We start from the raw sequence: 22161 nt of genomic DNA on the forward strand, positions 1-22161 counted from the left end.
CTGACCTATGTACGTGACACTACATGAAATCTTCACATCTTTTATCCTGTTGTCTCTGATTTCGTTTTTAAGCACTAATAATTTGCAGTAGGTTTTAGAAAAGTATTTTTATCTCATCGATTTTTACATTGAACCTACTCATATGTTACATCATGTACAAGGGTCTTGGTAGTTACTGCCTATGCTTAACATTTCTGAGCAGTCATGACATGGGCTTTTACTGTTGACCCATTTTTCCACAAATCCTTTCAGATGTGCATGCTCTCATTATTGAGATGTTTCTGATTGGTTTCCTGGTTGGATAAAGCTGTAAAGCTTAATTTCATGTATATGTTGTTATATGTTTTTGTAATATGAAAAGATAATTTGAAAATAGGACAAGGGATTTCAGTAGGATCTCATAATTGTCTGTTGAACAGTATTAAAAGTACTGAGGGTATCTTTTAGTAGTGCTAATTGAGCTATTTAAGACTTAAGTTTTGTTAGCGTAACATTGTTACAGTTATGTTTATGTGCTTCACATAGGTGATTTTCTTTTTCCTGAATGCATTTATATGATGTTTACACTATATAACCAAGGAAGGCAGTTGCTATTGATGAGTGGCTTTCATTAACTAAGACAGTATAGATGAATATGTTTATATTACCTATTGTAACAGGTCGTGAGTGGTCAGATTGGTCTAGTGAATTGCGAATTCCAGGGGATGAACTAAAGTGGAAGTTCATCAGTGATGGCTCTGTGAATGGATGGGGATGGCGATTCACTGTTTATCCTATCATGCCAGCTGCAGGTAAGGTATCATATATAATATTTACAGAAAGACAAGAGTGTAGATTTACTTGTCTGGTTTTTACGGTTGCATTTATTACATGATATTTATATGCCAAAGTTCAATAGTTATTTTTCATTCATACTAAGAAAACATTTTCATTTATACTTAGGAAACATTTTCAACAGAGTCCTGAAAGGTGCACTTGTACGTAGGGAAAAGATAAAAGTATTTTTTAGTCACTGTAGTTTGCCTCTGCATCAATGATTCATAGAAAGTTTGCGTTTGAAGGGACCTTTAAAGGCCATCTAGTCCAACCCTCATGCAAAGAGCAGGGACATCTCGAACTAGATCAGGTTGCTCAGAGCCTCCAAGAATGGGGCCCTACCACCTCTCTGGGCAACCTGTTCCAGTGTTTCACCACCCTCACTGTAAAAAATTTCTTCCGTATGTCTAATCTAAATCTCCCCTCTTTTAGTTTAAAACCATTACCCCTTGTCCTATTGCAACAGGCACTGGTAAAAAAGTTTGTCCCCATCTTTCTTATAAGCCCCCTGTAAGTATTGAAAGGAAGAGAAGATACTTTTGAGGCACAGTTCATCTGAAATTCTTTCTTTTTATTTTATGTTTTTTTTTTTTTTTTTAAATTAGGGAATTAGTTGAATTATTTAATGAAAGTGCCTGTTTCTTCCAGTCCCTTCAAACGGAGGTAAAATGGACCAATATAGATGCAGACTGGCACTCTAGACTGCTGTGTTTGGTCAGCTAAGTCCTGCCTATATTCTGTTCTTACTTCAGTCTGAGGACAAATCTTCTCTACCTTTTTTTTTTTTGTTGTTGTTTTTGCTTTGTTTCTTGCAGGCCCTAAAGACCTTCTCTCAGATCGTTGCATTCTTTCATGCCCCTCAATGGATTTGGTTACGTGTTTGTTGGATTTTCGCTTAAATTTTGCTTCCAACAGGAGCATAGTTCCTCGCTTGGCAGCTTCTCTTGCAGCTTGTGCTCAACTGAGTGCCTTAGGTAGGTGTAGTCTTAATTTAAGTCTATTTGTTTGAAGTTAAAATTATTGTTTTAAGTAATTACATTCTTTGTGTGCTTATGTTTCCTTAGCTGCTGGCCACAGGATGTGGGCCTTGCAGAGACTACGGAAACTGCTCACTACAGAATTTGGCCAGTCTATTAACATCAACCGGATTCTAGGGGATAACGATGGAGAAACACGAGCTTTGGTAAGAAGGCAGTAATGCTCTCCTCTTCACATTTTTCATCTTAAGATGTGTGTGAAGGGTTAAAATGCTAGCCCTGATGTACAGCATTTTTGTTGTTAATGGCACAATAGGAAATGTGCAAATGAATAGCCTTCTTGCACAGGTCTGCAAGTCTGTAGAGGTACTTAATTTTAGAAAAAAAAATAGCTAATTCCAATACTCTATAGATGTGGTTTTGGAATTGCCAAAAAGTGATATAAATACTTTGGTATTGGGAAATGGATGGAAATGATACTTCACATAGCTAACTGGATTTTGGGAACTTATTAATGTTTTATGATGGTCATCTAAATAATGTACTTTTTTTTGTAGTATGTACAGTAAGACTAACTTTCTAGTTCTCTGGTTTCTCTAGAGTTTCACAGGGAGTGCTTTAGCTGCTTTGGTTAAAGGTCTTCCAGAAGCTTTGCAGCGACAGTTTGACTATGAAGACCCCATTGTGAGAGGTGGCAAACAATTGCTCCACAGCCCTTTCTTTAAGGTAATGGAGTACAATCAGTAAGGAATTCATTAGTATAGTTCTGGATTTTTTTGTAAGACATGGTAAGCTCACCTGGTCCTGTCTCAGAAACATTTTCTGACAAAATCAGAATACTGTTTCTAAAAGGAGAATCAAATACACAGATAAAGACTAAGGAGTGCCTAGCAGAGGTACATAGGTCAGAAAAACATCTTGGAGTTACAGTAGACTACACTTTTTGGTAGCAATTTCTGATTTGTCCTAATAGGAGTATTGTATATTTTTATTTATTTATTTAAATACTCCGAAGGTTTTATTTACATCTAGTTGGAACAAATAAGAGTGCCGTTAAAGGAAGGCTATTCAATTTTGGACCCTGGACTTCAAAGTAAAAGCAAACAAGCTGCGTAAGTCTAGGGAAGAGCAACAAGAATGAAAGGCTGAAAAAGCCTCCCATATAGTAGAAGCTAATCTAAGAGGACATACCTGTCTTAAGGAAAAGAAACGCTTAAAATATGTGAAAGTTTATACCAGAAAGAACTAATCTGTTGTTCACAATCTTCATCAGTAACATTGATTTGAAATTGAATCAAATTGAAAATCAATTGAAAATTGATTGTAGGAAGGTAACTTAGTTTAGAAATGTAAGGTGAAAAGTTCAGCACGTGGTATTTGATATAAAAAGTTAATTAATCTAGGAGTATTTTTCAGAGGGGATTTGTGAAAATTTTTGAATTGCAAGAGGAAATTAGGTACATAACTGTATGAGAGCTTGATGCTGCCCCATCAGTGAGGGTACTGAAGATGACTTTTAATATCCCTTGCACTTTACATGTCTTTGAGACTGTGTTCAGGCACTACTGGTCTATGAGCTGTTCAACTACATCAAATGCATATTACTTTTTATAGCACGTTTTTGATACATCTCTGAAATATTTTTTGATCGTTTGCAGGTGCTTGTGGCTCTTGCTTGTGATCTAGAGTTGGACACTCTCCCTTGCTGTGCAGAGACGCACAAGTGGGCCTGGTTCAGGAGATACTGTATGGCATCCAGGGTTGCTGTGGCTCTTGATAAAAGGACACCATTACCTCGCCTTTTCCTTGATGAGGTACTGCCAGAATATTTTAAATGCTTCATGTCATGTATTGAATGTTTGACTTAATAAGATACAGAGTTTGCAGTATTTTATGCCAGGTGTGGTATGAATCATTGATAATTTGAATAATGTTGTTTAATGCAAAATATTTTTCAGGTGGCAAAAAAAATCCGAGAATTAATGGCAGATAATGAAAATATGGATGTTCTTCATGAGTGCCATGATGTCTTTAAGAGAGAACAGGATGAGCAGCTTGTCCAGTGGATGAATAGGTTATTTCTTTCAAATGTCATTGGTTTGGTCTTGTGATGCTTCATTGTTGTACAATGATAAACTGCCCTTTTTTTGGTGACTTCTTAAAAGCTCTTTTAAATTTTTTCTTTTGTTTTGCATTTTCTGCAGACGACCTGATGATTGGACACTTTCAGCTGGAGGTAGTGGAACTATTTATGGTTGGGGTCATAATCACAGAGGACAACTTGGTGGGATTGAAGGGGCAAAAGTCAAAGTCCCAACTCCATGTGAAGCTCTTGCTACCCTTAGACCGGTGCAGTTAATTGGTGGTGAACAGACTCTGTTTGCAGTGACTGCTGATGGGAAAGTAAGGATACAACAAATGATTGTTTGTTAGAGTCCTTTGAAAAATTTCATCCTCAATGAGAATGGATTTGGCTAAATAAAAAATAATGCGCATAGCACAATTTTATTATTATCTAATCTAATTTGCAAATGCTTACATCCTGAGTGAAAAGGAGCACCATGCAGAGGTTTAGTGTAAAGTATAGGAGAAAAAAAACAAGTTCAGCAATTTGAAAAAGTCTTTATTTTGGTACAGATGGCAGCATTGTGTTAAGGATGTGATTGAGAATTTTAGCTAGAGCTTTGTGTAACAGTTACATTCATCTAGTGAGATACTGTAATGATTCTGTCCTCAGCAGTCAGTATCATCCTTGTTAGTGATTCACAGAAGGACAAGCAACAGATTAATGATGTTGCTTGACATCATTCTGTTGGGAGAAATTACTTTCAGGTAGACAAAAATAGAGTGAAAAGCAGTACTTAAAACTGTATTTATGGAGTGTGAGGGGAAGAAGCAGCTGCGTTTAGATATGTATATCTAAAGATATACATATCTAAGAAAGAAAACTAGAATAGCGCTGCTTGAAAGAGACCTACAGGTGATAGATAATTTTGTAATGTTATCATACAAAGCTGTCGTTTCTTGATACGTCTATAAAATCAGTCTCAGGATTTAAAATGAAATCCATTAAGTCAGTGAGAGTTCCTATTGACTTTGATGTAACCATATCTTCACTTTTTTGGTGAAATATTTCAAAATATTTATTTTCAAGAAGGAGGTGTATATATACAGGCATGTAAGAAACGTTTTTTTTTTCAGGCTTTCCTTTAACTAGAAAATGTGTTCTAGTATACATTCATTAAGAGTTCTTCTCTACAGCTCTAGTGAATGTTTTTCAAGAGGCAAACAAAATTAAATTTTGTTCTTCACTTTAAAGCTGTATGCCACTGGATACGGAGCAGGTGGTAGGCTTGGAATTGGAGGAACAGAGTCAGTTTCTACTCCAACTTTACTGGAATCCATTCAACATGTGTTTATAAAGAAAGTTGCGGTGAATTCTGGAGGAAAGCACTGTTTGGCGTTGTCTTCAGAGGGAGAAGTTTATTCTTGGGGTGAAGCAGAAGATGGTAAACTTGGTCATGGAAACCGAAGGTAAGTAACACTTTGAAATGCTGGTTTTTAAAACTGTTAATGTGTTAATGTGATACATTTGAAGTATTGTATGAGTACTGCCTGTATGTAGAAGTCAGTGTTGAGTAGTGATGTGGAAATGTATATTTTTGAATTGGAGAACCACAAAGTATATTTCAGATAAACAGTTAGTCTGATTTTTGTAGCTAAATACTGTGTTCTAACACATCTGTGGATGCTAAAGTACAGTGGCTGTCCTTTGGGATCTGTCTTGTAGGTATGTGGAACTTCAAGATGCTTTAGGGAGCAAAACTGCCGTTCTGCTTCTGATATCCACATTCATTGTTGCGTACTTTAAAGGAGAAGTTGTGTTGTATTAGAGATAACAACGTTCTCATCCAAAAAGAAAAAGGAACGCTGCAGTCCATGGGTGGCACTAGTACATTTTATGCTAGAAATTTTGTCAGTTGTCTTGAATTGGACTGATTTTTCAGGGTAAATACTTGGCTTTGACTAGGTTTTAATGGAAGTGGTTTTGTAGTTTCAGCTTACCTGTAATGCTGTAGTATGACATACGGTAAAATACTTCTAGATTTTATAGGCCTCTAAAAATATTTCTGCATTACTGATTAAGCATAAATCTTTAGGATATTAAACTGGAGCAAAAGCAAATACTCAGTTATTTTTGGTGTCCTTCTACTAATTTTAAAAACCTCTCTCCATACATTGGTGAATGTGAATGATCTGTTCTAAAATTTTTGTCAAGACAAGTATTTTCATTTCAGCCCTTGTGATCGTCCTCGTGTAATTGAATCTCTGAGAGGTATAGAAGTGGTTGACATTGCTGCTGGGGGAGCACACAGCGCATGTATTACAGCTGCAGGAGACCTCTTTACATGGGGAAAAGGGAGATATGGGCGCCTTGGACATGGAGATAGTGAGGACCAACTAAAACCTAAACTGGTAAGAAACCTCTGGAATTCTATACAGTTTTAGTCCAGTTCTTACCTTCTGATTCATAACTTTTGCATTTTTGCATATAAAGACTGAAAGAGCAAAATGTTGGCATGTATGTCTAAGAATTGAACAGTTGCTTTAGAAAACAGGAATGGGTTGGAAGAATAAAGTGTAAGTGGAGCTGCAAAACTTTGCTAGAGGTTACAAAACAGCTAATAAGGGATTTATTTTATAGAAGAGTTAAAGAAAATCCCAAATCAAACACCTTGTCCCCCAGTAAGTAAATTCCACCTCTTCACAGGAGTAGTTTGCACTGAAAATAACAAGTGAGCTCCTTGTCTACTGTATCCTCTCATTGTTTATGGGAAAGTATACCAGTGATAACAGTGATAGCCACTTAGTCACGCGCAAACTGCTTCTTTTCCTGACATAGTAATTATACCTTTAATTCTCATGACTGAATACTGAGCTATTGCTGAAGTATATACTAAGTTAATAAGAATTTAACCTAAGTAATTATGAAGTATTTAATTGCTGTTTGCTAAAGAAATTTGAGTTAAGCAATTCTTGATGAAGATGATAGCTATTTCCATTTCATTCTGAAGTGTTAAATCTGGGAACTTGGACAGTATTGAATGTAGGAAGAACGAGTATACTGATTAGCTGATGAGTTGTAATTCAGACTGTCATACTCCTGTGAACGAGATTGTAAGAGCTTTAAGTTAGAAAGTAGTATTAAGAACGCTACCCTGCCTTTGAGGTGAGAGTTCATTTTGCTATCTGTGTTCTCTTGCTGAAAATACAGCAAAGAATAAGATTACATTAATTGAATTAAACTGAATGTTAGTTTGTCTGTTTTATTCATAACTCTATGCATATATTTCTATTTATGCAAGCACTAACTTTTTTATTGCTTGAATTTGTGGGGTGAGATATGCGTTCTTAGTCCACTTTGGGACCTTATCACCTGTATCAGATGTTCTTGTTCTCCTGCCCCCCAAAAACAAAGGTCTACTCACATTTCCTGTACATCTTTATATGTCTTTCCCCCACTCCATTTCTTGGTTAGTATAAAAATAAATAATTTGTAGATGAAGTATGTGAAGTTCCATGCTCCTTTGGATGATGGATTGCACTACCTATAATCTATTTCAAACAGGGTTGAGGATGGGGAAGGATGCAATATATGTGGATCACCATCCTTTTACTTTGTGAATCGAAATCCCATACTTCATCACTAGATGGCAGAATTTCAAAAGATGTTGATTAAATTCAGATTATGATGCAAATGCTAGAAAACTGTGAACTAATAAGAGTATTTGAAAATAAGGCTCTTCCTTACTATATACAGTACTCAGAGAACCTGAAATTGTCTAAATGGAATATAGTCTTTGATAACCTTATGTGTTTTGTAGGAATTGTTTTGCCTGACTCTTTAGGTAAAAAAAAATTAGCTAGTCCACCAGTTAAAAGAATAATCCAGTATTTAAAATACATAGTTAGTTTTCATTTTGCTGGTTTGAAAAGAGCAAAGCCCTTTGATGTGCTTTTATTTGCTTGTTCCTGTGGTGTTCACACTTATATTTCCAGTGGAGCACCTCTCCAAGTCGGATTTGTTATCTTTTCTGAAACTAAATAACTGAGTCTTCTATTGTGAACAAAATGGGTGACTTCTTTACAGGTGGAAGCTCTACAGGGCTACCGTGTGATTGACATAGCCTGTGGCAGCGGAGATGCACAGACATTGTGCCTTACTGATGATGATACAGTCTGGTCCTGGGGTGATGGAGATTATGGAAAACTTGGGAGAGGAGGCAGTGATGGCTGTAAAGTACCAATGAAGGTATTTGGATGTAATTTTTTCATTATTTTAGAAACCATGATGTTGATGGGAAATGCTGAAGAGAGATTTGTCAATATGTGCAAACTTCCACCCATCCTGGTACATCCGGATTCTTCTGATTGTTAAGAACAAACTTTGTAGGCTACAGTGGCGAGTCTTTAAATTTTGTGCTAACTGTTAAAGTTGCACTTGAAGGCTTTTTCTTTGGAGAACATTGCTAGTTCTAGCAATATTTTTCAGTTTTGGTTCCTGTCAAAACAATAGATTTTGCCAAGCAATCTTCATGTTTCCTTGTGTTAATAAATGTCCATAATACTGCTGAAGTCCTAACTTCATTCCAGAAAGGGGTATCAATGTATTGAAAAGTAATCTTACTTTATATTAAACCCTTCATGTGAATGAATGGTGAACTTGCAATTTCTTTGTATGTTACAAATGAAATCCGTGTAGCCATCTAATTTGAATTACAGCACTTGTTATGAAGATGAACATTGTTTATGTTTGAGAAAGGTATGTGGGTGTCACTGTGTATATCTATGCGCAGTGGATTTTAGCTTCTTGGTCCAGAATCACACTTTATTACCTGGCTACAGATGTCCCCATTCTGTCTCCAAATGGACAAAGTCTACCAGCCTGTCCCATGTAACAGTTTTGTATTTCAAGATGTAACACAATATGAAAATAGCTTGTTTATGTTTCATCAGTCCCATAGGATTGCTGGTAAAGTGGCATAAGGATCTACACAGACAAAAGAGAAAGAGTCTACTCGAGGTTTAAATATTTTTACTCTTTCTATAGAATCACATCCATGTCATATGAGCTAGGGATGATTAATGTTGAGTATTTGGAGACAGAGCCATACCATTTCTAATAAGAAGCAATTTCTGAGTAACTATTAGTGAAATGTACTAGAGGTTTTCAACAGTTTGCCAAATCTTACCACCTTTTTGATGTTTAAGTAGTAAATGGTAGAAAGATGAAAGGAGTAGAATTCTGCTGACTGATCTATATACATATTTTAGTTTATAAATACACATATAGACACTTACACACTTGCACATTATATTTTAATTAAGACAGTGCAGTCTATGAAACTGTAGCCTCCTTAATTAAATTTGATTTAATTTTATGTTCTTTTCCTAGATTGATTCCCTCACAGGCCTTGGAGTGGTTAAAGTAGAATGTGGGTCACAATTTTCTGTGGCTCTTACCAAATCTGGAGCAGTATATACGTGGTAAGTATTTTGTGTTAGTTATTTTGACAGTGTTAAGGTAACCTTATCTGCAATGGGTATTATTGTTATACTGCCTTCACTGTTTTGATTTCGTTCCTCCCATCAAAAGCTTTTTTGAATTCCTCTGTCTTGATTAGTAATAAGATCTGCTACTTTGGGGAACATTTTATAGTGCTGTTTGAGAGAAAATCAAAGTATTTTGATTTGAAGACTTAAGCACAGAGATGTACTTCAGGCATTGATCACTGCAAGATGCAGAAGTTCCAGGGAGGTCATTAGAAATATAACCCTGAAGTGACATGCAGGTTGGAACATGATAGCATAAATAATTTTCTCATATATTCTCAAAATTGTGTCTAGCTTTTGGTGGCCGTAGTCTGAGAATTTATTTTGAGTTCACTGTTTTGTTCTTCCTATGCCGTTGCAAGTCTTGTAGTCTGAACTACTAGATGTAAGTGTTTAAAAAGACTAAATAAAATACCTTCACAACATCCTTCTGCCCCTTTATTTGCATGGCGTTAGAGATATCCTTAAACTGTACAAAGTTCCAGTGTATGAGGTCAGTAAATATACTGTTTTTGTAGATGAATGCTTCTAATACTTGATCCTTTTAAGAGGAAAAAACCAAACAACCCCTTGCAAAAGTGGTATAAGGACATACACAGAATAAATAGGCACAGCATATTGGAGGTTTAAGAACTTTTGTATATCAGCAGAATCACATCCATGTCATACGAGCTAGAGATTATTAATGTTGACTATTTGGAGAATGTTTTGGTATTGTACTGTTTATAAATACATCTACAGACCAAATATCAAACACAGTCTGTCATTTCTCTTTTTCCACAATTAAAATTAAGTTCTGAAATATTTTACCTTCTCTGTGCAGGGGCAAAGGAGATTATCATCGATTAGGCCATGGATCTGATGACCATGTTAGAAGACCACGACAAGTCCAGGGACTGCAAGGAAAGAAAGTCATTGCAATTGCTACTGGGTCTTTACACTGTGTTTGCTGCACTGAAGATGGTATAAATATCAGATAATTTACTTAGTTCTCAGTACTGAATTTGAGAAAAAAACCTGAACTTTATTTTTTTAGTCAGCTGTTGGCAGGTTGTCCTTGCTAAAAATGCTGGTCCTCTGTGTGCATGGATGTATTTTGTGTTTGCAGATATTGCATATTTCTTGAGCAGGAAACATGTCATTAATTTTCAATGATCACATAAAACCAACTGAAGGTTTTAAATTAATAAAAAATAAAGAGTTTAAGTTTCATAAATGCTGATGGTCAAAGAAAACTATAGAGCTCTAAAAGTAATTACAGATTGGTCCAGCACTAGAGTGAACGGATTTGGCTGTGGGTTTTTTTTGTTTTTTTTTTTTGTTTTTTTTTTTTTTTTTTTTACAGGGTTGTCTGATCCTGCTGAGGTGTTTAACTTGCTAAGTGAAGCACTGCACAAACAATATTGCTTCTTACAGAGCAGATTGAGATACTGAATATTCTTTGTAGCAAACTCATTCTCACATTTAATTAACAAGTCTGCACAATAACTGAGTGTTTTATAGGTGCTAGTGAAGTAGAATATAGCTGCAGAAAATGAATGCTCAGAAACAAGGTTGCTATTTTAAAAGTCATTTCCAATTATCTTGCAACAGTAAACACCCATTTCAATGTCCTCTCTAGTGATAAAACCTATTGTAGGATCTTTTCTTTTGTCTCATACAAAATGTTAACCATTTTCTAATTATTTTTTAAATATCAGCTTTTTTGGCTATGAAACTATCCAATAGAAGCTGTTTCTGGTGTATCTGGTATTATTCTTCTGCTCTACCATTTCCTCCAGTTCTGGAACAGAATTTTTAAGTTATACAAACTATGAGGAAATAAATTCATCTTATACTAGCTGCTCGACATGGACCTGTGTCATTCAGTATTTATCTGCACTAGATAGTGGATTTCAGGATGGCCATCAGTCCTAGAAATCTTGATTACAGTCCAAGGCCTCACTCGGTTAAATGACTTATAAATGCTAATAAGGCAAAAAGCTTCTACCTTAGTTTCAGAACAATTAATTATTTTTATTGGTTTAGGGGAAGTGTATACATGGGGAGATAATGATGAAGGGCAGCTTGGAGATGGAACAACTAACGCCATCCAAAGACCACGCTTGGTTGCGGCACTGCAGGGTAAAAAGATCAACAGAGTAGCCTGTGGCTCAGCACATACTTTAGCTTGGTCAACCAGTAAACCTGCTAATGCTGGCAAGCTCCCTACACAGGTAATATTTTTGCCTTATTGCGTTCAGATTTTAACGTACTTAGTATGCTTATTGCTGATCTTTCAGTAGACGTATTTGCGTTCTAAATCCATGCATAAGCTCAGTATGGTTTGATTTGGCTTTGAGTTTGAGCCAGTTACTTAGTTTTACTTCCGTATTTCCAAAGAAGGATTCCAGTTTTCTGAGGTGAGAAAACCTCTTCATTCAGTTGTTAATCCAATGCAGAACAGTAACTCAGTTTGCAAATTGGCAGGAATTTTAATTCTTTATTCCAGCTGTGAAAATCTTTTGCCTTCCAAAGGAGTTCATTGCTTGCTTTATGTTGAGAAGATTGTTTTTTGAATATTCTTTCTTTCAGTTATAATATTTGGGTCTAGTGATGACAGGATGTAAATTGTATCTGTTTATGGGTAAAGAGAATTGTAAAATATGGAATAGCAACAGTAGTTGAACTGTCATGTTTCTAATACTTGTTTCAGTTTAGGGGGATGCTATTAGTATCTTTTATAAACAACTGAACTCCATGTATTAAGTTTTATCATTGTGAACATGTGAATATCTGAATTTCTAATACATATTTAATTAGGAATCTTACAAATTGTTGTTCTGTGTAATAAAATACGTAATAATTCTAAATTACACTTGAATATCATTGCCTTATCATAGGTTCCTATGGAGTACAATCACCTGCAGGAAATTCCCATTATTTCATTGAGAAACAGGCTGCTTCTGTTGCATCACATTTCTGAACTCTTCTGTCCTTGCATTCCAATGTTTGATCTTGAAGGGAGACTTGATGAAACTGGCCAAGGACCCTCAGTTGGGTTTGACACATTACGGGGAATACTGATATCACAGGGAAAGGTATTTATAAAAATGTTTTTAAGGGACTGATTTGTAACTCTAAGTTAAATGTACTGTTTAAACTTGTTTTGGAAGAAAATAGAACTATGTATCTCAACTTGTTCTGTGAGTTGTATATAAAATAATTGCATTCTGATTATGGCAAACTTCTGTTCTTCATTATAGTGCTTTTGTGTGTTGATTGTGAAAATAACTTTACACCGTAAATCTTCAGTTTGTAGTATAGCTGAATTCTTCTAGATTATTCAGGAGATGCTATCCTGTAAAAAACTGTAAGATAGGTATGAAATGGCCATTGTCTGCTCCTTATATTTCAGTTGTCATGATCGGGTGATATACTAGTTGATCCAAAGATCTGTGCAGGTACAAACTTGTTTTAGGCTGAGCTGAAAGTGAAGACGGAGTACCTAGGAGTTCAGTCTCAAATAGGTAAAGAAAGTGGATTTTTATAGTTGTAAGTAAAGTCAGTCATGAGGAAATCTAGATACTTATAATACTTCAAGACTACAACACTTACTCAGAATTTCAGATATGGAAAGCCTTTAAAAACATGACTTGCCTTCAGTAGGATCATCAGTTTTGGATCTGAATTTTCTCACTGTCGTAGTAACTTGTCTAACAAAAACTGATAACCTTATATAAACAGACAAAATCTGCTGGGAGATATACTTGAAAAGAGAACCAGTTAAGTTTCCCTCTGCAGTGCTGTTCTATGTCCTTAAATAAGACTCATGGCCTGACTCCTTAGCAGGTATTGTCTCAAGGTCTCTTTCTCTATACTCCAGTAAAATTGTGTAGTTGAAGAGCATTCCAACAGAATACATGCTTCACAGACCAAGAGAAGACTGCGCATTTTCATCAAAACCTAAATTGGAAAAAAGGGAAAGGGAAATCCTAGCTATTCTGTTCATGATACCTGTATATGTTAGTGCTATTAATAGGGAGTCTTTAGGTGTATAACCTTAAGTATAGGAACAGGTGTGCAGGAGACACATTCCACATAATTTATTTCGAGTCTGCAGAACAGTTACAGAAAGGCTTCAGATATAAGATAAAAAGTGATAGCAGGCATATTTTATGTCAAAAGCATTCAACATAGCCACGAGAACTTGTGATGCCATGTTCACTTCTAGGCATGTAAGTCAGGCTTACCTTCAGAGATTCTAAAGACTTAAAAATCTTTTTAAAGCTTACTTGAAACTGAGAGTGTAAAACTTGATCCAAATATTTAGTGAGGGAACCTCAGATACTTGAATTTGCATGAAGATTTTATTTTTTAATTTTTATCTGTTGTTTATTTGTTCCTTTCCATAGAGAGATAATATAATCTTTAGCTTTTTTGATTGTTCTTCTCTGACATTAATTATTCTCCATATAGGTATATTATTCTGGTATAAACTAATTTATACCTGCACTGAGCAACACGTTGATTGCTTAGTAATAACTGAATCTGGGTGCCGTACAACCTTTCAAGCCATCGTTTTGAGTGATACAGGAGAGACTTTTTTCTTTACTTTTTCAGTACCCTGACTGTTTCAAACTTGAATTGTATTAGCACAGATAACATAATCCTTAACTATCATCTTTAATACAGCTTTATCTTCAGTTGCCTTTGTTTATTTTTAGTATTTCAAAGTATTTGATGATTGTTTCAATTTCTTCTACAACTCAGAGGTTTTATGCCTTTTCTAGTGTTTTGTGATGTACTCAGAAGGAAATTGCTGAAGGATAGTATTGCAGGATCAATTTCTCAGTTCTGCTGGAGAGTCTTTTTTTCCTGAGTTGAACTAAGTATATGTTTATCTTTGAAACATGTACAGCTTTCTTATTTGATTGCGATTTTGCCACCATTTAATTTTTTTTATGTTTTCCTTTTTTAGGAGGCAGCTTTCAGAAAAGTTGTGCAAGCAACTATGGTGAGAGATCGTCAGCATGGGCCAGTTGTAGAGCTCAACAGAATACAGGTATCTTAAGCTGAAGTTTTGATTTTAGTGTCTGTATGTTTAGCCCACAGTGATATAAAATTGTCAAGTCCCTTTGCTTCAGCTGTTTGGTGTTTGAGTACTGAAGAACTGAATTTTTATCTGAGAATCAAACAGTGAAAAAGTTATTTCGACAAGGACCATTCATTTTGTTTTCAGTATATTTTCATTCAGACTGTAGTTGCATGGGGGGAAGGGGACACTTGGTGAAATATTAAGTGAATGATTTAGACTCTAATGAGCAAAGTATGTCCTGCTTGACAAAGGACCGCTTTATTAAAACTCGCTGTGTTAGATAAGAAAGTCGTGATTCTGATGCCTTCCTTACCTTTCTGAAGGGTCAGATTCATCTGTTGCTTTCATAATCGAGAACATGAAGGGGAAAAAAAAAAGGCAAGAAAAAAAAACCAAACTCTTGATATAATTAAAAATCAGGCTGATAAACTCTTGTCCTTTGCTGATCATCATGTGTGGTCATATTGATTGCAGAACCCTTTGATACAAAAAGGCTTTTTTCCTTATCATTGACGTTAGAAAATGTAATGTTGTGCCTTAGGCCAGATATGTCTTTTTTCCATAGATATTTCAGTAACATAGAATAATAAAACATTGTTTTCATTTAAATGGGCTGAAGCTTGGTCTTACAGAGTCCTCATGTATTTCCTTCCTTTAGTGCCGATTTTCTTTTTTTTATACATATTGTAAAAAATAAGGAAACCTACTCTTTGTAAGGTTAGAGTGGAGAAATTGTGAAAATATTGACTGATTAGTTTTCTCATAGTGAACAGAAGTACATTCTGTTGCGACTGGATCCTGTTTCTACTCCTCTGTCATTTTCTGTGGGCACTTAAAATTTCTTGTTCTTATGTTATGTGGTTAAAATGTGTTGTTTTAGTTTATTATTTATTATTTGGGAAGTTGAAGTTGAAGCTGAAGAACATGCCAGAAATTTTGTCAGTGTTTTTGTGTGTGTGTGTGAATTCAGAAAGTCCAGTAAAGCAGTGCAAGTTTTTAACTTTAAGCAGGAAACTAGTGAGTAGGTTTTGGGCTCATTTCCTAGTGTCCTTCTACTGTTGAGTTAGTTAATTAAGGTAGACTTTCTCTTGTGTTCCAGTTTGTTACTTGAGTCTGTCTTGAACTCTAGAAAAGACCTGGTAGCTGCGTGGCTTCCCTTCTTCATAGCTTCTGGGGGAAATGAAATATTGCCATAGCACAAGTCTGTCCTAGATTTAGCCAAGTGAAGGCTAAAAAAGACGATGCTTATAATCTGACCTGCTTACACAGTACCAAGCTCAGGTCACAATTTCTTGTGTTAGCTTTTACAGAGAATGTGGCTTCGTAAACTGTTTGATCCTTTATAATATTTAATTGAAGATTCAAAGCTGCTTTACATAGTCTCAAACAACTAATTGTCAATTTTTAAAATTTTCATCTTATTTGCAATTGTGAGTTTAACTGCAGCTACACTTTAAGATCTCTTTGCTTTCAGAAGACTCTTCTTACAGTTTATATATTATATGGTACAGTCAATTCACTTCAACATCTTCCTTTGTATAAAATAAACAGATGAATTTTTAATTTAAAGTTGTTTTCCAGATACTGACTTTAAAAAAAAAAAATATTTCCTCAGGTTACCTTGTTGTTCAGTGGTTTCTTTGGAAGTACCAGAACTGGGCGTAGTAGCTGTCTAACTTGTGGCGCAAAAGCAAGCCAAACACCATTCCCTTCTCCTCAGGACAAATTTTACAAGAACTAGGTTCCTTTAGAGTAGATAACATGCACCTTACATACTGCTTGACCCTGGAACTTTTCTGCTGGGAGCCTTGTGAGAGTAGGACATAGCAGTTTTACGTAGTTTTCTTGCTCAGGGTGTGTGAAATACCGTGGCTGTACTGCAGCTCACCCAAGTACCAGCCTGGTATTTCCATAGCGTAAAATTGAGGGTAGATATTTTATGCTTTGAGTTGTAGCATGAGGGTGAACTTGAATACACAGAGACAGTTTGGGATGCTGTTGGAGGACTGTGTAGGGCAGAAGAAACCAAGCTTTGTGCAGTTTGATCTGTATTACTTTTGAAGAGTGACCATCAAGTGAAATGTTCCAAAACAGCATCTAGCCCTTGTTCTGGAAAAGTGTAATAGAAGCAGTCGAAGACTGAGCCAGAAAGTGAACTAACAGTTACGTGTCTAAGTCAGGGCTCCAGTGCTTGACTTCACTTTCTGACCTTCTTATGAGCAGATCAGATTTACCTAATGTTTAAGTACCATTGTAGCTCATGTGGTGGTCAAATGGAAAGTGTGTTATGGCCTAATAGCAGACGCATTCATAATGCTCTTAAATCATATCTTGCCTTTAGATTAAAGAGATTATCACAGCAGTTGAAAGGAATTCCGTCCTCTTAAAAGGGAAACAAATTTCAATTATTAAGGAGAGTGCCTACTTTCAGGAATATAATATTGCAAAGGATCTCCTGGTTCAGTGTTTTCTACTGTCATGGGAAGAGTGTCATACTTACGGATATATGAAATCTCACTTTATAAGCAGTTTTTTCCCCCTCACTAGGGCTCCTTATTAAGTGTGGGTTAAGGATCTCACTAGCGTGATGATTACAAATGATCTGATCTTAAAGTAAGCATAGCATATCAAAGAATGAATTATTTGTTCTCTTTTGTGTGTTATACTTCAGTTTAAATAACATTCCTCCTTCCTGGTTACTGTCTTCCCCTTATCACATGTGCTTTCAACGAACACTCATTTCATGACAGCCTTCATTTTCCTGCACTGATCAGGCTAAGCTTTTCCTGTCTGCTTGTGTAGAATAGTATTTCTCTACTCCTCATCTTTTTATAGTGTATTTTTTCTATAGCATTTCAGATTGAGCATAGATAACCGAAACCTCAAGGTACAGGTGAGACTGTGCTCTTCTAATTAGCACATTGATAGTTCTCTATCTCTTCTGGAAATTGATTTCATGACATATCCTTGAATTGTGTTTGTTTTCTTCAAAGATCAGTCTTCTATGTTAACAGTACATATTTCACTTTCTTAGCTGATTCCAACTAATAAGCTGTGATCTTTTTGTAAACTTTATTTATTAGTCTGAGTGCGCGGCTTTATGTGCTGCATTTCTCCCAAGTTCTGGTGGGTTGGAGAGAGTCCCAGAGGATGGGCAGTATTTTGGTGGATACTCTCAGGCTGCTTGAGACAAATACAAAGTTTTGCTCTTCAGATACAGAGAAAGAACTTAAAATTTGGTCATCTTCAATTCAGAATGCTTTTACCAGATTACAGATTGACTTGAGTGCCTCTCTCCCTTTGTTGCAATGGTTCTGCTCACAATAAATGATTATTCACTGAGGCAAGTTCTTGAACTTGAGCCTTCCACACGTCACTGCCTGCTGCTTTTGAGCTGCTGCATTTCTCTCTGGTCCAAGAAAAATTGTTTTTCCATAAGCTGATTATCTTCTGATGGCAGACTGTTTTAGGCAATTCCTTCTTGGACTCTAATCAACATTTTAACTTGTTTTATGCTAAAAAGTTATCTCAGCAGCAAGAAGGCTGGAACTGTGTTTTAAAAACTTGAGATGCCGCATAATCTGTGTTTAATAAGATGTGTATTATATGAGGGTTCCATCTGACCCTATTCAGCCTATTCAGCCAAATAGATTTCACAGGATACTTATTATGTCTCTAAAGGGGATGATTTGGAAACATGAGCAAGATGCTGTGCTCCAGACCTCTACAATAAAAAGCTGAAATGCCTGTGGTGGATTGTGGCCTGAACATATTTGTATGAATTTTTGCCATTTTTCAGTGAAGTGTTTTTACTCTTTGCTAATAACCTAATAGATTCTAATGTGTGTGTTTCTGTCAGCAAGCAATATATTAACGTGCTGACAGAAATGCCAATAATCCTTCATGACGTTCTTGCATTGCTTTGTTAAAAGTCAAATTTTAGCTGTTCCTGCATCTGAATGATCAGATTAAATGAAAATTCTGCGTTGCTGGTGAATAAACACTAAATTAAATGTATAATAGCAAATGTGCATGCCATCTTACTCAGTTCAGGCAGGATTGCTTGCCTTTTTATTTTCAGTTGATTAATTTGTATTTCAGGTCTAAGGTTTGAAAAAACAGTGAATTAACTACTCTTTTCATGGACCTTCTACTCAGTTTTCTCTTTTTAAGACAAGACTCAGTGATTTCTGAGCTTAAAACTTCTTGGGCATCCAAATTTCTCAGCATTTTCAGACCAGTTCAGTATATGTAGTGGAAGCATCTAGATAACCATACACTGTTTTTCATGTTTGTGCCAATCTAAGCATTAGTTTCTTAATTTCTTAACAGAAGAAAAACTTATTCTGATACAGAGGTGCTGGAATTTGCAGTGCTTATAAATAGTGGTAATCGTAGTAATCACTGGCAGTTAAACAGCTGTGTCACAGAGGACCTATGGCAGAAGTTGTAGTGCAGCCTATCCTGGAAACAATAAGGCTTTGTCCTTAATGTTTAGGTATGTCCTATTTTTATATCAGAAACAACCTGACAAAAGTATGGGCTGGATGAGCAGACTGTGAGATGGGTTGAAAACTGACTGAACATCTGGGTCCGGAGGGTGGTGGTGATCAGTGGCCTGAAGTCTAATTGGAGACCCGTGATGGTGTACCCCAGGGGTCAATACTGGGTCCAGTCCCAGTCAACGTCTTCATTAATGATCTAGATGTTGAGGCGGAGTGCAGCCTAGTCTAGTGGAAGGGGCAAGGGGATTTGAACTAGATTATCTTTAAGGTCCCTTCCAGCCCAAACTGTTCAGTGATTCTGTGATAATCTTGGCAAGTTTGCTCGTGATGCAAAACTGGGAGGAGTGGTTGATACACCAGAGGGTCATGATACTATTCAGAGGGACCTTGATAGGCTGGAGAAATGGGCTGACAGGAACCTTATGAAGTTCAACAAGGAGTATTGTGAAGTCCTGCACCTGGGCAGGAACAACCCCAGGCACTAAGATATGCTGGGGTTAATCTAGCTGGAAAGCAACTTTGCAGAAAAGAACCTGGTGGTGGTGGTCCTGATGAGCACCACGTTGAACATAACCAAGCAATGTGCCTTCCCCACCAAAGAAGGTTAATGGGTGTCCTGGGCTGCATTAGGAGGAGTATTGCCAGCAAGTCAAGGGAGGTGATCCTTCCCCTCTACTCAGCGCTGGTGAGGCCACACTTGGAGTACTGTGTCTAGTTCTGGTCTCCTCAGTACAAGAGAGACATGGACATACTGGAGAGAGTCCAGTGAAGGACCATGGAGTTGATTAAGGGACTGGAACATCTCTCCTCTGAAGAAAGGCTAAGAGAGCTGGGGCTGTTTAGACTGGAGAAGAGAAAGCTCAGGGGACATCTCATTAATGTATATTTTTGCATACCTGAAGGGAAGGTCTGAAGAAGAAGGAGCCAGGCTCTTTTCAGTGGGGCCTAGTGACAGCCCTAGAGGCAGTGGGCACAAACTGAAACACAGGAGTTTCCCTGTGACCATCGGGAAAAGTTTTTTCACTGTGAGGGTGGACCAAGTAGTGGCACAGGTTGTCCAGGCTGGGGAGTTTCTGTCCTCAGAGATATTTGAAAGCCGTCTGTCTGGACATGCTGCTGGGCAGCTGGCTCTTGGTGGCCGTGCTTGAGCAGGAGAGTTGGACCAGATGACCTCCAGAGGTCTCTTCTGACCTTGACCATAATGTGATTCTGAAATAGTTCTGGGCTCCTAATAGCCTGTGATTTGAAGTGCTTTCATCCTCCTGGAGAGATTTGGGATGTGTAATAGGAGTCTGGGATATGTATATCTAGAGATGGATATTAGATGGTATTGAAATATAACGTAGTGCTGTAATTTTAAATTTGGTGGTTCTTCTGTATATGTCACATATATACAAGATACACTGTGGACCTCTGAATGTTTCATCAACACATTAGTATTTTATATACATTAAATTTACGGTCTGATCTGCACAGCGATGCCAGCTGAAATATATTCTTACAGTGACTTTTATAATGTGCTTACTCAATAGGTGAAACGTTCTAGGAGTAAAGGAGGACTGGCCGGGCCTGATGGTACAAAGTCAGTGTTTGGACAGATGTGTGCTAAAATGAGTTCCTTTAGCCCTGATAGCCTTCTGCTTCCTCATCGTGTTTGGAAAGTCAAGTTTGTTGGTAAGAGGATTCTCCACCCCACCACCTATTTTGCACTTAATTTTGCAGGTTTTTTCAGTTTTACTTTTCTGGAGGACCTGAAGGAAGAAAGGAAGGGATATAGGCAAACAATGTGTGTGTGTAGGCAGAGGAAGGCGCTTAAAACGTTAGGAAGTAAAAATATGATTTTATACAAAACTTCAAGATTAGTGGAAATGTGTCTGTAATTCCCATCCAATTTCAGGGGCAGCTCTTCTGCTTACAACAAACATTCTGTAAAACCTAAACCTGTTTTTCAGCTGTCTCAATTGGTAAATAATCCTGGCTAGCTCGTTTTATTGGTAGAATTGTTTTCACAATTCTCAGACTACTTTGAGCTTTTTAATACTTTAGGTTGAAGAGCCATTGAATCTACTGTATATAAGACATATAAAATGTATCTTCTCTAAAATGTCACTTAGGAATCGTGTTGCTTTGAGTTTCTTTTTCTACCTCTACTGTGTTTTATTTTGATTAGTGTATAACACAAAAAAAGTTACATTCTGGCAAAATAGTATTTTTGACACTGTGATAGGTTGTATAATCTTCTAAATAATGCAATTTACAATGAACTGGAAATATCCAAATATAAAGCAAAACATAAAGAGTTTTCATATGAACAGATATGACAGTGTACCTTTTAGTAAACTTTTGTTTACTTAGTCATCCCTCTGGAATGAAATAAAGTTTATTTCAATACTTCATTTATTTTTGAAAGAACATTTAATTTTGAGCCTTTTTTTCTTCTTCAAGGTGAATCTGTGGACGATTGTGGTGGAGGTTATAGTGAATCAATAGCAGAAATGTGTGAGGAGCTTCAGAACGGGCTGACCCCTCTGTTAATTGTGACACCAAATGGAAGAGATGAATCTGGAGCAAACAGAGATTGTTTCCTATTAAATCCTGCTGCCAAGTCACTCTTGCATATGAACATGTTTCGTTTTCTTGGTAATTTTGTAGCAACATTGTGACATTCTACTTGCATTACATGATCAGAATATTGAGAATCGAACAAAAAAAAAAAAAATTAAAAATATTATGTTGAAACTTGCAGGTGTACTTTTGGGCATTGCTATCCGGACTGGCAGCCCTCTGAGCCTCAACCTGGCTGAGCCAGTATGGAAGCAGCTTGCAGGCATGAACCTAACAATTGCTGATCTTAGTGAGGTAAGTATGAAGTTTCTGAGTAGGATATAACTTACAGAAGACAAGCAGACTCTGCCACATTTTTTTCTCCAGTGATTGGATTCCCTAGTTTCTATATACTTGTTATTTTGACTGACCTTTTATGTTTTGAACCAGTATATAAGGATGACTTGTATTCACTGTTAAAACTGTTAATTTAAGTTGTTCAAAAGTAGTTAAATAAACTGTTTGAATTGTAGAGCATTCTTAAATCTTCTCACGGATTTGACTAGACAAATGTTTATTGTTGAAATACTACTTTCCAGTACACCTTTCTGTAGCTGTTGCCGTCTGT

At 36.6% G+C, this 22161-nt stretch overlaps 1 protein-coding gene across 3 annotated transcripts in view; it reads left to right on the forward strand.

Moving 5' to 3' along the window:
* The window catches only part of HERC2 (HECT and RLD domain containing E3 ubiquitin protein ligase 2), a 112982-nt gene that overhangs the window by 85800 nt on the left and 5021 nt on the right, over positions 1-22161 (forward strand). For all 3 annotated transcript variants that reach the window (XM_086768949.1, XM_086768966.1, XM_086768957.1), the window contains 18 exons: positions 660-791; positions 1632-1790; positions 1881-1999; positions 2394-2519; positions 3452-3607; positions 3752-3867; positions 3998-4196; positions 5113-5327; positions 6092-6269; positions 7945-8106; positions 9250-9341; positions 10231-10370; positions 11436-11623; positions 12290-12487; positions 14368-14451; positions 20522-20663; positions 21435-21629; positions 21736-21848. In XM_086768949.1, coding sequence (XP_086625075.1) covers positions 660-791; positions 1632-1790; positions 1881-1999; positions 2394-2519; positions 3452-3607; positions 3752-3867; positions 3998-4196; positions 5113-5327; positions 6092-6269; positions 7945-8106; positions 9250-9341; positions 10231-10370; positions 11436-11623; positions 12290-12487; positions 14368-14451; positions 20522-20663; positions 21435-21629; positions 21736-21848 — 2714 coding nt within the window. The remainder of the gene's footprint in view (positions 1-659; positions 792-1631; positions 1791-1880; positions 2000-2393; positions 2520-3451; positions 3608-3751; positions 3868-3997; positions 4197-5112; positions 5328-6091; positions 6270-7944; positions 8107-9249; positions 9342-10230; positions 10371-11435; positions 11624-12289; positions 12488-14367; positions 14452-20521; positions 20664-21434; positions 21630-21735; positions 21849-22161) is intronic.

The sequence above is a fragment of the Chlamydotis macqueenii genome, chromosome 1, assembly GCF_036417535.1.
Source record: "Chlamydotis macqueenii isolate bChlMac1 chromosome 1, bChlMac1.mat, whole genome shotgun sequence".
Classification (NCBI taxonomy): Eukaryota; Metazoa; Chordata; class Aves; order Otidiformes; family Otididae; genus Chlamydotis; species Chlamydotis macqueenii.